Genomic DNA, 15867 nt, shown 5'->3' with positions numbered 1-15867 from the left:
TGACCCCCCTGGACCACACGTGGCCACGTGTCCCATGAATGAGTGTTTTGAAGAGGAAGGCACGGGGAGCTCGCTCAGGGCGATGGCGAGGGCTCTCCCACACGGATCTCAGCTAAAGCACAGGTAGAGCCTTTCAGGGAATTTCTCTCCTTATCATCTGGCATTTCTGGTGACGAGGAGCTGGCCCCAAGGCTGCACCGGAGAATCTTAGGTCTGGAGAAGCAAATCACACAAAGAAAAGTAGATGTGGCTGAAGGTCCTTGGAGCCTTTCCTGTGGCCCTGGGCTGGGGGCAGCAAACAAGCCGGGTTTGGCTCGGCTGCTCTTCCCATCGGCTTTCAGTGCTATGACCTGTTTTTGTCTGACACGTTTCTCATTAACTCTTTGTCAAATCACCAGGAAGCCTGCTTAATTGCAGGCAGAGCGCTGGATTTATGAGTTCATCTAGGCTTCATGTCTACACATTGACAGAGGTGTTTCTCTGGATGAAGTCTTTTTCTCTTCATTTTGTGGCAAGAATGGACTTTCTGTTTCAGTTAGTTCTGAAAGTCATAAATTGTAGCGGTCCCTCCCTCCCCTTTATTTAAAAGAAACACAACAAAACTTCATGGCAACAGTTTATTGCTCTAAATCAGCTTGTGGGTCATTAAAGCAAAAAGGGGAAAAAAAAAAAAAAAAAGGGAAAAAAATCTCCCTCTAACTCCTGCCAAATAAAATGCGTACATCAGCCAAACTGTCAAAGGCAGATCCTGCAACTATGGGATGAGAAGGTTTATTACACTTTCGGCTTCTGGGGAGGGATGTTATAGCAACAGGACGCTGGGTCACTGATGGCAAACTCATGGTTGCTTCGTTTCTTCATGCACACTAGGAATCCATTAAGCTAACTGACGACAGATCCCCAGGCATTCCAGTCCTACGGCACACCTCTGTGGAGGCCAAATGTTGGACGCTGCCCATTAAAACGTGAAAGAAACAACCCAACAGAGAGCCCACAAATTAGAGAAGCAGGAAACCTCAAATGATGTGCAAAAAAAATTGTAAACGTTCGAGAGACTTTTTCCATAACTTTTGCTTCATAACTCAGCATTTCTGATGTTAATAAATTATGAAGCAGAGCCTTTGCGAGATCAATGAGCCTTTTGGATTCAAATCCCGAATGCCGTTCAGCAGACGGCAGATGAAGCTGCAAAGTGAGTCCTGGAACATGACAACAATTTCCTTTTGGCTGCCTGGAGATGAGTCTGAACCTCAACCGTAGCCAAAATTCGGCCTCCGCAGCCAAAATCCGTGTCTCTGCATCGGGGATGGTTTAAACCCCCAGAATCCAAATGAACAGGGAGGTGCGTTATTTGTTTTAACCAGACAGACCAAAGAGGAAAGGATGGGGGCTTCAGAGAGGGGAAAAGAGAGCAAATATCTCAGCAAGACAAAATCCTGGCCCTGGTACCCACGAGGAAGGGGAGCGGAGCTGAGAATACTTGGATGAACTGTTGGATTTGAAGACAAAAGTGATGGGAGGTGCCTTGAGTTAATAAATAAAAGTATATACTGAACTCACCATCTGCGGCAGAGGGGGAAAAAAGATGAACTTAGCTTTTTGGCGTGTTCAGTGAAAAAAAATACAACCAAGCAGTAAGAAATCCATGATTGGGTGGGTGGGATAAAATGGAAGAGTGATCAGAGGGAGATGAGGCAAAGGAAGTGCCCCCACAATAATTAACTTTATGAGGATGCCCACGGGCTGCAGGCCAGATGAAAGCGTGATTTTCCAGCAGGTCTGCAAGTGCCAGGGTCCGGCCGGGGCCGCCTGGGGTTTGACTCGGGGGAAAGCTGAGACAGACAAAGTGTGTTCTTGCACTGACCAGCTTTTTGGGGGGCAATGATCCTGGATAATCATCCTGGATAATCAAGAAAGTAAAGCGCGTTGCCCTGAAACTGGCTGGAATATTGGCACGTGATGGTTTTAGACGTGCAAAAATGTTACCAATTATAAATTTAATTTGTCTTTTCCTCCCCTTCCTTATCTACCTCCCTTTTTTCCCCCTCTTCTTTTAACGTCTAAGCCAAATTACCCATCAGAGAGACCTCTCTGTTCCCTCACTGGTTTCGGAGCTCGCCTGAGCGCAAAGAGCAAACAGAAGCACAACTATTAAGTTTCAAATACACACAGTCAGATTCCCGCTAATTACACATGATTTTCTGGGTTTGGTTTTTTTTTTGTTGTTTGTGGTGGTGGTTTTGGGTTTATTGTTTCTTTGTTTTTTGGTTTGGTTTTGTGTTTTTGTTTTTTTTTTTTCCCTGTGGCATCTTTTATTTTTGCTGTTGGTGCTAAATGTCTGATGCCATCCTTCACCTGTCCAGGAGCACAGGGGTATCTATGGATGAATGGTCTTATGGTTAAAGCTCCTGATTAGTCCTTGACAGAGATAACTTAGTTCTGGTCTTAACTGTGAATAATCAGTTGCTTTAATAGATATGACTGTTTTAATGAGTACATCCCAAAGCAGGTGGCTGTGGGGAGCTGAGCCTTCCAGCAGTTCCCTGCGGGATGAATCCCTCCGTGCTTCCATTTGCCATCTTTAATTTACCCAGAGATAACACTATTTGCCTCCCTTTTCCTTCTCCATTTGGTCTCCTCCAGAGCACCCCTTATCTCTCAGCGCTGGTCCTGCTGCTTCTGAAAAACATATAAAAATGAACGATTTAAGTGCATTCCAAAAGCAAGCCCTCAAACAGAAGACTTTTTCTGTTACTGACATTGACTTGTAAACAGTTGGTTTGAAGAATTTTGGCAGAGGAAATTTCTGATTTCCTTCTGGTCTGAACTGGAAGAAGATGTGCTAAAAGGTTTCAGTTTGGTTCTTTGGAGTTTTTTAAGGTGGGGGAGAGGGACTTAGAATATTATTCTGTGTGCATATTTGACAGAGGAAACAGTATATACCCCAGATCATTCTTTGTGATTGCTATTGAATTTCTCAGTATTTTTTAAATAGTGGTGTAACTTTCACATAGAGCATCAGAAAAGAGCGTGAGCGTGTGAGCATGGTCTTTAATTAGAGGTGTCAACCACAAAAAGCTGGACCCACTCACATTGCCCCTGCTCTGTAGCTGGTGGGGCAGCCCTTGGTGTGAGCAGCTGATTCCCGTGCTGCATCCCACCCAGCCTGGGGAAAATCATCCTTTCCGGACAGTTTGACACTTTGTTAAACAAATATTGAAGCATCCTAGTAAATTAATGTTTAAAGTATTGGAGGTACCGCCTTTATTTCTGACTTCAGCAGGAGGGGAAAGGCATATACCATGTGTTTGCAAATATTGGTATTTTTATGGAACAATTGCCATTAAAGGGCAGGATTTCTGAGCCTAGCCTGTGCTCTTGCAGGTAGTACCTTGCTTTTATTTTGGCACCTGAGATAAATTGCGAGTGTCTAATGAATATCTAACTGCCAGGTACTAAATAACTAGTAGTTTAACCTGTTCTTTCTTTGCTCCTGGAGCGTGGGCACCCAGGAAAAAAATGCTGTTATTAATCAGGCAAAGTGTCTTGACTTCCTCTTCAGTGGCTCAGTCGCAGGGTCCATGTGTCCTGCTGGGGGGTGATGCTGCCATGGGTCAGGGCTGTGATGATGGTCCTCCTCCTCCTCCTCCTCTTCCTCCTCCTGTGCTGCCTTTCAGGGGCTCGTACCTTCTGCAGTTTCTTCCCACGTGCAGATGGACTTCCAGCCCATCGCAGTTGTGAAGGAAAAACGTGTTAGCAAAAAATGCTAGGAAATTCCCTCATTAAAAAGTGTTGCCTCTTACTAAAATATCTCCCAGGATAGGGGAACTCGTGTAATTACTTTGCTGTGGTTGAACTGGCAAGGGATGGCTTCCTGCTGTTTGACATCGGCGCTGCTGGTAACGCTGCTCCGTCCACTCGCCCTCCACAGCATTTACTTTGTTTTCCAGCTGTTCCGATTTCAAAGGCTCCTCATGGATAAGAGCAGAAGGAAAGGGCTCTATAAGGGGCAGTAATATGCAAAATACCACTCGGAGATGCTGCGGGGCCTTAGTTTGAGATGCCTTGTTCTATTTGTGGAGCGGAGTGAGTGTGTGTGAAAAACAGGAGCTTAAGTTCTCAGGGTTTCATACAACCTCTTTTTTTTCTTTTTTTTCTTTTGTTTCTCGTTTTGATCTGTGAGATCTCACACCCCCTCTCTGGGTTTTAAAGCCCCACTCGGACGAAACCACAGAGTTTCGGGTGATTTCTAGCTGAGCTGGGACCTTTCTCTGAAGCAGAGCTGCCCAACCTCCTGCAGGGGCCCTGCAAAGCAGCGGGTGAATTTGAGCTGATTTCTGGGTTTTCCCAGAGCTCTCTGAGCGTCTCTAACCAAACCATTCTACAACGTGGAAGGGAGGATCTGTAAGATACAGCTATGAAATAAAATAAACTATTTGTGTAGACCTGGAGTTTGCCATACTGTATTCCCGGGGTGACTTAATCACTGATTGCTGCTGTATAAATGAATGGTACTGGGAGGTTAGTGGGCTGCTGCTTATTCAAATCATTAAAAACTCTCTGCTAATAACTCTATCCCCAAAGTGTTTGGTGGCTTCAAATCAATAGTTGAACGTTGATGATTCATCTTGTTTTCCGAGCAATTTCCATGGAAGCTGCTATCACCTTCTCTCGAGGTGTGTCCCCCTCCTGCCCCTCAAGGTGCTGGTTGGCCGTTCCGCTTCGTTAGCTAATTTGGGGTCAGCAAGGCCAAGACAAGTACTTTAATCTCAACAACAGTCAGCAGCCTTAGTCAGCCTCCATATTCCTGGAGGTTCCCTGAGATAAAACAGAAGTTACTGGTTTTTTAGTTTGAGTAAACTCAGTAGAGTTTTTCTACCCACATTAAGGACACTTTTTTGGTTGGTTTTTTTCTTGTGAAGTCCAAACTTCCTGAAATTGGCTTCCTGTGACGTCACTGCCGTATGTCAGGCCTTTACCATTAGGAGTAGAGCTCAAGGGGAGGTGAACAAGGGCATCTAGACAGTACCAGTTATCAAGAGAGGGTCTGGTTAGGGGAGAGCTGGGGCTTTGGTGGGGTCTCTCTTCCCCTCCCAGTCACTGAAGAGTAAGTTCAGCATCTCCAGGTGGTTCTTTTAATAGGGCACCAAAGATGATGGAGGGATTGGAGCATCTCCCTGATGAGGAAAGGCTGAGAGAGCTGGGACTCCTTAGCCTGGAGAAGGCTGAGGGGAGACCTTATTAACACTGACCTGAATAGATGCAACCAATTTTGAGGGGAGTATCAAAAAAAAAAAGGGATCAAACACACTCCCAAACTCCAGCATTTGAAGGTCACCTAGAAACTGCGGCAGCTCTTCTGACTGGGGGGATCTGGAAACCCAGTGGTCCTCACTGGGAAGGGGCTAACTCGTGCTGTTGGGTTCAGCTCTTGGCTACGTTCAGTAACACGTTTTAATGATCTGAGACTCCTTTGCCTGAGGAAATCCCTCTATTCCCTCCCTTCCTCCCCTTAGGGAAGGGAGCTGTGTTTATTGTGGGAGAAGAAACGAGGAGAGGCCCTGGTTATGGTAGAGGAGGCAACGGGGAGATGAAGAGAGAAGCCAGGGGAGGGCTGGGGTGGGAGTTGTTCAACTGGGGAGTGATGGGAAGCGATGGGATTGGGAGTGATGGGCTTGGAGGGACTGGGGGGACCGAGGGGAGAGCGGGACAGGGCTTTGAGAGTGAGGAGATCTGGTGCCAGGTACAGCGGAGGTGGGAAGGAGAAGGAGAGAGGCTGCACGGGAGGAGCGGGAACTGGGGCTGGGACTCTTCAACCTGGAGAAGAGAAGGCTGAGGGGAGACCCCATTAATGCTGACAAGGATCTAAAGGGTGGGTTGAGGGATGATGGAGCCAGACTCTTTTCCGTGGTTCCCAGTGACAGGACGAGGGGCAACGGGCACAAGCTGGACCATGGGAAGTTCCACTCCAATCTGAGGAAGAACTTCTTTGGGGTGAGGGTGGCAGAGCCCTGGAAGAGGCTGCCCAGGGAGGGTGTGGAGTCCCCTTCTCTGGAGATCTTCAAGCCCCACCTGGATGCTCCTGAGTGATGTGCTCTGAGCAACCCTGCTTTGGCAGGGGAGTTGGACTGGATGATCTCCAGAAGGTCCCTTCCAACTCCAACAACTCCATGATCCCATGAAACCCCCTGCGGCCGTGACCCACATGGGGATGAGTCAAGGCACAAGTCCAGGAGGGATCACCGCTGCTAGAGCCTGCTTTGAAAACATCGACAAACAAGACAGAAATGAAACAAATGACTGGGAATCAGCTCCCATGAAGCAGAAGGTGCCAATATAATTTTAACGAGGTATCCAGCAGAAAACGTCCTGGGATGGTGTTTCCCAGCGGTGCCTTGCCAGGCTGGTTTGGGCAGGGATCTCGTTCCCCATTCACTGCTCCGAGGAGATAGATCTGCTCTGGACATTAACTGGGGCAGTGTGGCAAAGGACATTGCCTGTGCAACTCCTGTTTTATTTACTCAGGAGGCTGGAATGCCAGGCACGGACAAGGCAGGGTTTTCTCCAAGAGGAAGGATGGTGTTTCGTGGCCAAGAGGGTTGAATGGAGAACTAACCTCCCGTCACTGCCCCTGCTCCTGTGTTCCCAGGAAGTCACCCAAGCCAAACTTGCCCGAAGTGGCTACTGATGGCACGTTCCTCGTGATCTTTGAATGCCCAACTCGAATCCATCAGAGGGGGCTTGGCTCCGGGTGCCGGGAAGGAGCGATAACCTGGGAACACGGGGGATGCTCCAGGGGTTTGGTGCCCATCTCCTTCTCTTATTTCATTAGCTGTGAAGGGAGTTCATTAGGAATCCTCATTAAACTAAAGGACACTTTGGGTGCGTGGTGTTGCCGTGCATAGTATTTCTGTAAAATACTAGTATTTGTTTAAATGCTTTTGTGCATTATTTTCAAGCAGCTCCCCTGCTGCGTTACCGTTGTTAGAGACAGAGCCTGTCCGTGGGGCTAAACCTCCTGCAGCCCCGTCGGTAAGAAACTATTCCAAAGCAGGGGGTTAATGGAAATGAACACAAAATCTGGTGTTTCTCTCACCAGTTTTGTCCCAAACACACACCTATTCTGGGAGGAAACGCAGTGTTTCACTGAAGCTCCAGTGCCATATTTTGATTTCCTAGGAAGGAAGAAGCCAAACGCTAATGACATGATTTTACCTTCGTCCATTTCATTGTCTTTTAATTTTTCCTTTCCTTTGACCCTACCTTTTCTTTTTTTTTTTTTTTTCCCATCTTGAAATAGATGGGAAAGTATTATCGTATCCCACGAGATTTTGAGAGAATTAATTGCTGGTAAAAGCATGTTAAGAGCTTTTGATGACTGAAGTAATTTGCAATGACACAGGGTCTAGTAGGGGTAGAGGGAAATCTAAGTCTGAGGAAAAAAATAAGTTTTTTAATCAGGAGGCCCCTCACGAGCAGAATACAGTCTTGCCACGCTTAGGACTCAGTGGGCTTTTCCTCATTTTGGTGGTGTGCTGTGTGATTTTTAAAATGTACTTTTTTGGGTGAGTTCTGAAATGGATCATCAGGAAGGTTGGTGTGAAACACTGAGCACCTTTTCCATTTCTGTGTCACTGAACTTACTTTGCTCTCTTAAGAAAGAAAAATTGCTAAGTCTCTTCCTGGTAAAACAGTGGTTTTCTTTAGACCGCAACCTTTTAATTAACCCCTTTTTTCCCCCACACCCGGACTTTTCAGTATCTGAGGGCTTTTATTTGGAAGGATTCCTGTTTTGCACACTAGTCAAATTTTATCTTGCCTCCAACCACACAGATCCCCTGATGTCAGTGCATTTCTAGTGTTGTAGTTATAAAAACAAAAGCAGCATTTGTTGCAGCTTTTTAAAAAATATAATTTCTCAGCACTGTGGAAAGTGACCTATTCTGAAAGTTTACTCAAAAAAAAAGGAATGAAATCTTTTATTTATGATAAAAAATGTTCCTGCATGAAAGGATCAAATAGACAATGTGAAGGTGGAGCAGTTGAAGGGTCTTGTCATCAGAATTAATACAGTTCAGAGAAGTCACCTGCTTTGATTACTGAAGCTGCTGTGGGTGATGGAACTGTGTGTTTGTCTCCATAGACAATGTAGTCCTGAGCCTGTTGCTCATGGGCCGCTCTGATGTGTGTCCTCAGAAGTTCTGCCAACCAGGACCTCCAGATTATGCCCAAGAGCTGATTTTAGTCTTGTCATATGTCTCTATTAATGATATATACCATCCAGCTTTCTCCTTACTATTTCTTGTTTGGAATCCCACGTTGCAAATAATTCTCCTTCCTTTCTTCTTCCTGACCCACGTGTTTCTTCTCCTCCTGTTCCCCTGCAGATTGCTGATGAGCTGGGCAATGAGAAGTTCTGCATCGATGCCAACCAGAGCGGAGCCGGGAACTGGCTGAAGTACATCCGTGTGGCCTGTTCCTGTGACGAGCAGAACCTCGCCGTGTGCCACGTTAACGACCAGGTAATGACTCTGGCAATCCCTCCGTTGCTGTACTCCAACACCAGGGAGGAGATGCTGGGCGAGCAATTTCCATGGAAGCTGCTATCACCTTCTCTCGAGGTGTGTCCCCCTCCTGCCCCTCAAGGTGCTGGTTGGCCGTTCCGCTTCGTTAGCTAATTTGGGGTCAGCAAGGCCAAGACAAGTACTTTAATCTCAACAACAGTCAGCAGCCTTAGTCAGCCTCCATATTCCTGGAGGTTCCCTGAGATAAAACAGAAGTTACTGGTTTTTTAGTTTGAGTAAACTCAGTAGAGTTTTTCTACCCACATTAAGGACACTTTTTTGGTTGGTTTTTTTCTTGTGAAGTCCAAACTTCCTGAAATTGGCTTCCTGTGACGTCACTGCCGTATGTCAGGCCTTTACCATTAGGAGTAGAGCTCAAGGGGAGGTGAACAAGGGCATCTAGACAGTACCAGTTATCAAGAGAGGGTCTGGTTAGGGGAGAGCTGGGGCTTTGGTGGGGTCTCTCTTCCCCTCCCAGTCACTGAAGAGTAAGTTCAGCATCTCCAGGTGGTTCTTTTGGAAGAAGAGTCAAAACCAAATATGCATATTACAGAAACGCAGGTAGAACAGTCTCTGGGTGGGGGTGAGGGATATTACATGGGATTAATAGCATTTTGATAATGTTAGCTGATGTTTCTAAAGGTCTTTGAAGCTTAAACCCAGAAACGGGTTCAAGATGAACAATCCCAGTTGGGAGTTCTCCTAACCTCCAGTTGAGTACAATCCAAATGAGTGGGAGATGGTTTGGGATTCTGTTGAGGAGGAAGAAGAGTCAAAACCAAATATGCATATTACAGAAACGCAGGTAGAACAGTCTCTGGGTGGGGGTGAGGGATATTACATGGGATTAATAGCATTTTGATAATGTTAGCTGATGTTTCTAAAGGTCTTTGAAGCTTAAACCCAGAAACGGGTTCAAGATGAACAATCCCAGTTGGGAGTTCTGCTAACCCAGTTGAGTACAATCCAAAAAGAAGTCACTGTTTCAGACCTAATTTAAATGAGAAATGCAGTCTTAATGTTGTTACCAGGTAGCAAACAGGAGGCATATTTGGATGCACACAAAAAATGAGCTGAGGGTGGAAAAATACACATCTAACAAAAGCATTTAAAAATCTGTGGCTGCCAGGGAAGGGAGAGTCAATCTGAATTAAACCAGCTCACGGACAATGAGAGTAGCTCAGGGAACGTCCTGTTTGAAAATGCTTTTAAATAACTTAGCTTTGGATGCTGAAAAAAAAAAAAAGTATACAAGAATATCACAAATGTTGGTGATTTAAGCAATCTAGAAGAGATGGAGGCACAAAACTCTAAAATTTCCACCTCCTTAGTTCCCATGAGCTGCTGATTGCTCCTGAGCCCAACTCACCGCTGCTCCAAGGGCTCTTAAAATGAGGAGCCTTAGAACCAAGAGCCAACATTTATCATCGAGTCCGTGTCTTGGTGCTTTCTGTGACACACACTGGTCTTGGTTTCACACAATGACGGGATGAATGTCTTGGGAGCCCTTGTGTTTTCCCTCTCCTGTGACTCAGGTCTTTTACCGTCCGTCGTTCTGCGCAGAAAACCCTTCAAAAGGGTGGGGAAGCTGTTCCTGAAAATTTTTACCTGCAGCAGTAGAAGAAGCACAAATATTAAAGGAAAAGAAAAAAGCAAATACTATTTTTAATTCAGTTTTCTTTAAAAAAGTCTGAGGAAATAAACTGAGTTATTCCCAAGAATTTTTACCTGCAGCAGTAGAAGCAGCACAAATATTAAAGGAAAAGAAAAAAGCAAATATTATTTTTAATTCAGTTTTCTTAAAGTCTGAGGAAAGAAACTGAGTTCATACAGATTTTTTTACACAAATACGCATTTCTTCTTTTTAGAATACTAACTTGTACATGGATGGTTTTTCCCAGGTTCTTATAAATGCTTAGATAAGGAGTACATATACATATATATATATGGAATTTGCCAGGAACCTGAAGGCTGTATCACACTTTATTCCAAGCCCAGTCCACTGCGTGTCCTTCTGTCCTTGTCCCTCATCTGGAGGTTGGTGGTGGTGCATGTTTGTAGTTCCTGCAGCCATCTGAGTGGGAAGAACAGCTGGTTATCAGACACACACATCTGCTTTGCTTCATTATTATTTTTTTCCTCTGTAATGACCACTCTTTTAAAACTTCCTAATAAATAAATTTACTAAAAGTCAAATAAAAAGGGGTGGGCAGCAAGCAAGTGCTTCTCTTGAGGAGGAAGAAAATAAAAAGGTGCCAGGGTATAACAAAACAGCAGCAAAGCAAAGGGTTTTCTCCCCCTCGGCCTTTCTTTCCCAAAAGACTGAAGAGTCCCGGGTCAGGTCAGCTGGTGGGAATGAGAAAACCCAGTATAAAAAGCAGCAGATGATGGTGGTTGATAACTGGAGGCACTGGATGCTTTGGGGGAGAGGAGTATGGCCTGAGTAAGGATCTGCTATTTCCCAAGCTATTGATGATGGCAGCCCGTGGACCCACTGCCCCAGGGACAGTGTTTACAGCAATCAGCAGCACCTTAAAATCTGTGTGGATTTTTGTATTATTATTTATAGGAGAGAATTGAACCATGTTTGTTCTGGAATTTCCTATTCATTCCAAGTTTTCTCTCACAAAACCATCTCTCTCCACTGGTGTGGGTTGGTGGTTACTTCTGTTACTGAAACTGATAATGATTCTTTTGGATTGTGGAGCTTCAGAGGGTAGGGAGGGATGGCTGGGAGTGTGTTTGGTTCTCACAAAAACTAAAAGTGTAAGATGTAAATATAAATAGAAAAGAAGAACACCAAACATAAGCGGGTACGTCTGTGAGCTGATACCTGCTTCCACCAAACTCAGCGAGTTCATAATTCACAAGTAGCCAAGGTGCCTTTTGGGTACAAACCCCTTTATTCGAAGTTTTAGGTGCTCAAAATAAACTTACTAGATTGCAAAATCAAGTTCTTCATCCCGGTCCTAAGAAACACCGGACCACTAAATACCAACATAAAGGTGGCACACAGTTTCAGACACTGTGGTTAGATCTAGTTGGAGGGTACAATATGTTTTTACACTTCATTACTTTTTATTTCCATATGAATAATAAGGAAGTGTGTGTGGGGGGGGTGTTACAGATCATCTTCCTGAGATTTGAGCCTGTGGTGGCTTCACGGGGCCGAGGGGTTGAGCTGGATTCCTCCCAGAACTCTGGGTTTGTGTCCAGGGCTGTCATACGCTTTAAAAACAAATCCCCTCGTTTTCCCTGTGGGCTGTATTTAGAAAACTAAATTTGTGCTGCCCTCAATCTTGCTTTCTTGGGCACAAGGGGGATTCTGCTGGAGCTGGAGCTGGAGCTGGAGCATCCCATGGGTGAGAACTTTCTTGGGCACAAGGGGGATTCTGCTGGAGCTGGAGCATCCCACGGGTGAGAAGGGAGGGAGCTCAGGCTCTTCTGAGAGTGACTCCCAAAGCCAGAGACCTGCTATAAATGCTGGGTCCTACCCAGTGCCATCTCCTGACACTGCTGGCTTTAACTTTATTTAATTGTATGTTGCTAGCAGGGTACTTTTTTTTTTTTTCCATAACAGGGACTCAAAAAAGCAGGAGAAAGGCTTTATCATTGCTGCTCAGTAGGCATGGAAAGGCTTGGTTTCTGTTTGCAAGTACATAAAGAAAAGGAAAGCTTTGGCAATAAAAAGATTACCCCCAGAATAACTAAGCAGCATCGTGATGATAAAAAGCCAGGACAGGCTTTTAATCACAACCATTTGCTTTGCAGGAAAAAAATAAACATGTTTCCACGGGGAAATGGTCCTTTGCACCCCCCCAGACCAGATTCTGTTCCTCTTCACACTCCTGTAACTTGGGAACATTCCCAGCAACGTGCAGGTTTTTTTTTCACCTGGATTTTTAATGAAGCAATTGACAGCAGAAGTGGGACTTCTGAATGTTTGTTTTTTCCCCCCAATTTACAAATTAAAATGCTGCTATTTAGAAAGAGATCAGTTGAGTCATTTCATTAACTTTTTTCCAATTGCGAAACCAATTGTCAAATGTAAAATAATAATAGACAGTTTTCTCTATTCTTACTAGATAGATATTTGAAAAGCTTAGAAGATCCTTGATTGACTGAGATAATTGTGTTTCTGAGGGTCTGGAAAATAATGGTAGAAAAGTGATAGGATTTGCTAAATGCGTCTGGAAAATGATACATGACTTGGGCTTTATTTTTTCGTGCTGCTGCTGCTGCTGCCTTCCTGGGGCAACCACTTCAGCAGTTTGGCTGTTCTTATTCAGGAGTCTGTAATATTAAGCAGAGTGGATGTAATAAATACAATAGCCGGGAGCTTGCTTTCAGGGTGATAGTGGCTGCTTTTGTTTGTGTTACGTGGATTGCAAAAGGAAGGACTAACAGGAGCTGCAGTGATGGAAAAAAATCAGGCCTTTGATTTAAGAAGCCAATCTTATATGTATATTTATATATACATACATCTTACCTTATACACATGTATAATGGCAATATTTTCTATGTATTTTACATATATATCCTGTGAGTCTGGTCAGGATTCCTGGGTATGTACCACAGAGCCTTCAAAAGAGGAAATCAAAAGCAGTGTGGCTGGGCTGAAACAAAGGGAAGGCTTCTCCCAAGGAGGAAAAACATCTGAACAAAAGCAAAACGTGCAGCCCCGACCTGGGCAGGAGCACACGGGGCCAAAGTTTTACACGTTGTCGGCTCCCGGAGGCAGGGGCAGGTCTGGGAGTTGTCTCAGACCAACAGCGGGTAGAAATATTTAAATATTTGCCTTTTATTTCATCAGCTTTCCAGCACGGTTAGCTTTTTTTTTTTTGCGAGGAGGAACCTAAAGCAGCAGCTTTTTGGCTGGTTTTGACTCCTCGTTACCCATCGCTCCTGCCCGGCCGTGCAATTAGTGGGGTTTTGATCTTTAGGTAAACGCTGCAGCTGGTTTCTCAGTTCTCTAATACTCTTGTTTTTGTTTTTTTTTTCCCTGAACTACAAACGTGGCAGCTGGTTTCTCAGTTCTCTAATACTCTTTTTCTTTTTTTTCCCTGAACTACAAACGTTTTGCCGCAGTGAGGCCAAGATAAATAGTAGAGACAGCTCGTGGTGCAGGTAGAGAGGGGCTGGTTCTTACGAGAGGTGCCTAAATAAGGAGGTAACACCGGGATGCTCTTCTCACTTGACATCTTTTGTGTCCATCTTTTGCCTGGATGTTGGAAACACACAATTAGCACGTTGTTCCTGGGCTGGGTCTGCCTCAGGAACGCTCCTTCTCGGGGAGAAAAAATAGATGTGCAGCTTTGATGAGGGTGTGCTGGGCTTCGGGGGGGAGATCAGCCTCCCCAGGGCCACCCTCTGCTGCGGTTCTGTGCCATCCAGACTTGCCCAAATTGTACCAAACCCCCGGGGTTTGTGCCGTGGGACGTTGGAGCCAGAGCCTGCTTTCTCTTACACCGAGTTCCCAGCCACAGGAACCAGGAGAGAGCAGATCCCTGTGTCCAGCCCAGACAAGAAAAGGCTTCCTCAGGGTTTTGTTTTTTTTACTTTCCTTTTTTCCTTCTTTTTTTTCCCATTTCTCATTTTTACCTGGAATAATTTTGATAAAAATCAAGAACTTTCCTTTTTTCCTTCCCTTTTTCCTTCCTTTTTTCCCATTTCTCATTTTTACCTGGAATAATTTTGATAAAAATCAAGAACTTTCCTTTTTTCCTTCCCTTTTTCCTTCCTTTTTTCCCATTTCTCATTTTTACCTGGAATAATTTTGATAAAAATCAAGAACTGTAATATTTTCAGTCCTCTGTGAGAGCATTACCCAAACCCTAGTTACATCGTTAACTATTTTAGGATAAATAAAACTGATAATTGGGAGAGGTGTCCCTTTAGCTGGGAGAAATAAGCAATGGTAACGTGTGGGATTTTTATATAAACGATGAACGTAAATGATTTATGAATGTAAACGCTCTGATGGATTAGTAAAGCTGATCTTTTTCGGTGCACAACAAATAAAAAAGGAAAGGAAACACAGCAGTAGTTTTAATTAATTCAGACCATCAGTAGCATGATTGCAAGATGAAGTTAATTATTATAATGAAATGTTTGATGAAATTAATGTGACTCCAGCAGAACCCAACTTTTCCCCTAATCATTAATGAAGCTTGTGCTCTATTTCTTGAAAGACTGTAACAGGCTTGTTTTTAGATACAAGAAGGTACTTTGTTCCGAGGACAATCAGGAGGGTAAAGGAGTTAGAGATAATGACACAGTGGCAAAGTTTGCCATTTAGAATTATAATTCTGAAGGATTTATCCAGTGCAAAAAAATTGTGAAAGTATCTACAAACTAGGTGTACCTTTTAGATGTGGTTTGTGTATTCGTGCTGCCTTGGTTTTGGGTTACCAGCTGGAAGAGAAATGTCCCTTTGCAGCTATTTGGAATTGTTTTCTTTTTTTCTCCAGCCCAGCTGCAAGCGAGGGCACGTTCAGAGCTGGGTTTTACTGAGTCAGGCCCTAAGCTCTGCAATTATTCCTAGTTTTACTTTTGTTTTTCAGGCAGGTTTGCCATTAATCTCAGCGTGGGCTGGTCCTGGGAAAAGCTTTTCTTGACCAAGCAGGAAAAGAGAGTCGAAGTGCAAATTACAAAAAAAAAAAAAGAGAAAAAGGAGATTTTTATACCACTTGTGGAATCCATAAATACAGCTATCCCATCTGAGGGCAATCTCTCTGAAATGCCTTCACCTCCCTACACCTGTAGGACACCTAAGGATGTGTCCTGCTGCCAGGGGAGGGTTTTTGGGCTGAGGATGCCCATGAGATGCTGGGATCCCCCCAGCTGCACGGCATCACCTCCGTGGCTGTGATTTGGGTTGATGCCCCAGTGGGGTGAGGATGGGTGTATCTTCAGTGGGAGAACTGGTTACAAACCGGTGGAAAATGGTGATGGAAACTACACTCGGGATTCTGGCAAGCGCACGGCTGGGTCTCTGTGCAGTTTGGGGTGTCTTGTCAATCACAAAGGGTTAGATTGCATTCTATTCTTAAACATTTGGGTCTGTGACTGTGTCACTGCTGCGGTTTGAAGCTCGCAGTGAGAGATTTTAGGGCCTTTTCCGTCGGGCAGTATTAATCCATTTGCATGCAAGATACGAATATTTGGGTTAATTTGGGGGTGGAATGGCGGGGAAGGTTCGGAGCGGGGCTGAGGAGGGGATAAGGGGAGGGGAGGGCAGGGATCGCACAGGTGGGGCCCATCCCGTTTTATCCACGGGGGTTTTTAAAGGCCGGGGCCGCGT

General features: G+C 44.8%; 1 protein-coding gene across 1 annotated transcript in view; it reads left to right on the top strand.

Annotated features, from left to right (window-relative positions):
- The window catches only part of PRDM16 (PR domain containing 16), a 408246-nt gene that overhangs the window by 318065 nt on the left and 74314 nt on the right, over positions 1-15867 (top strand). The window contains exon 4 of the mRNA XM_014943939.1: positions 8388-8522. Coding sequence (XP_014799425.1) covers positions 8388-8522 — 135 coding nt within the window. The remainder of the gene's footprint in view (positions 1-8387; positions 8523-15867) is intronic.

Source organism: Calidris pugnax, unplaced genomic scaffold (genome assembly GCF_001431845.1).
Source record: "Calidris pugnax isolate Ruff unplaced genomic scaffold, ASM143184v1 scaffold129, whole genome shotgun sequence".
Lineage (NCBI taxonomy): Eukaryota > Metazoa > Chordata > Aves > Charadriiformes > Scolopacidae > Calidris > Calidris pugnax.
Note: the sequence above shows the minus strand (reverse complement) of the source record. Positions and strands in the feature narration are given on the sequence as shown.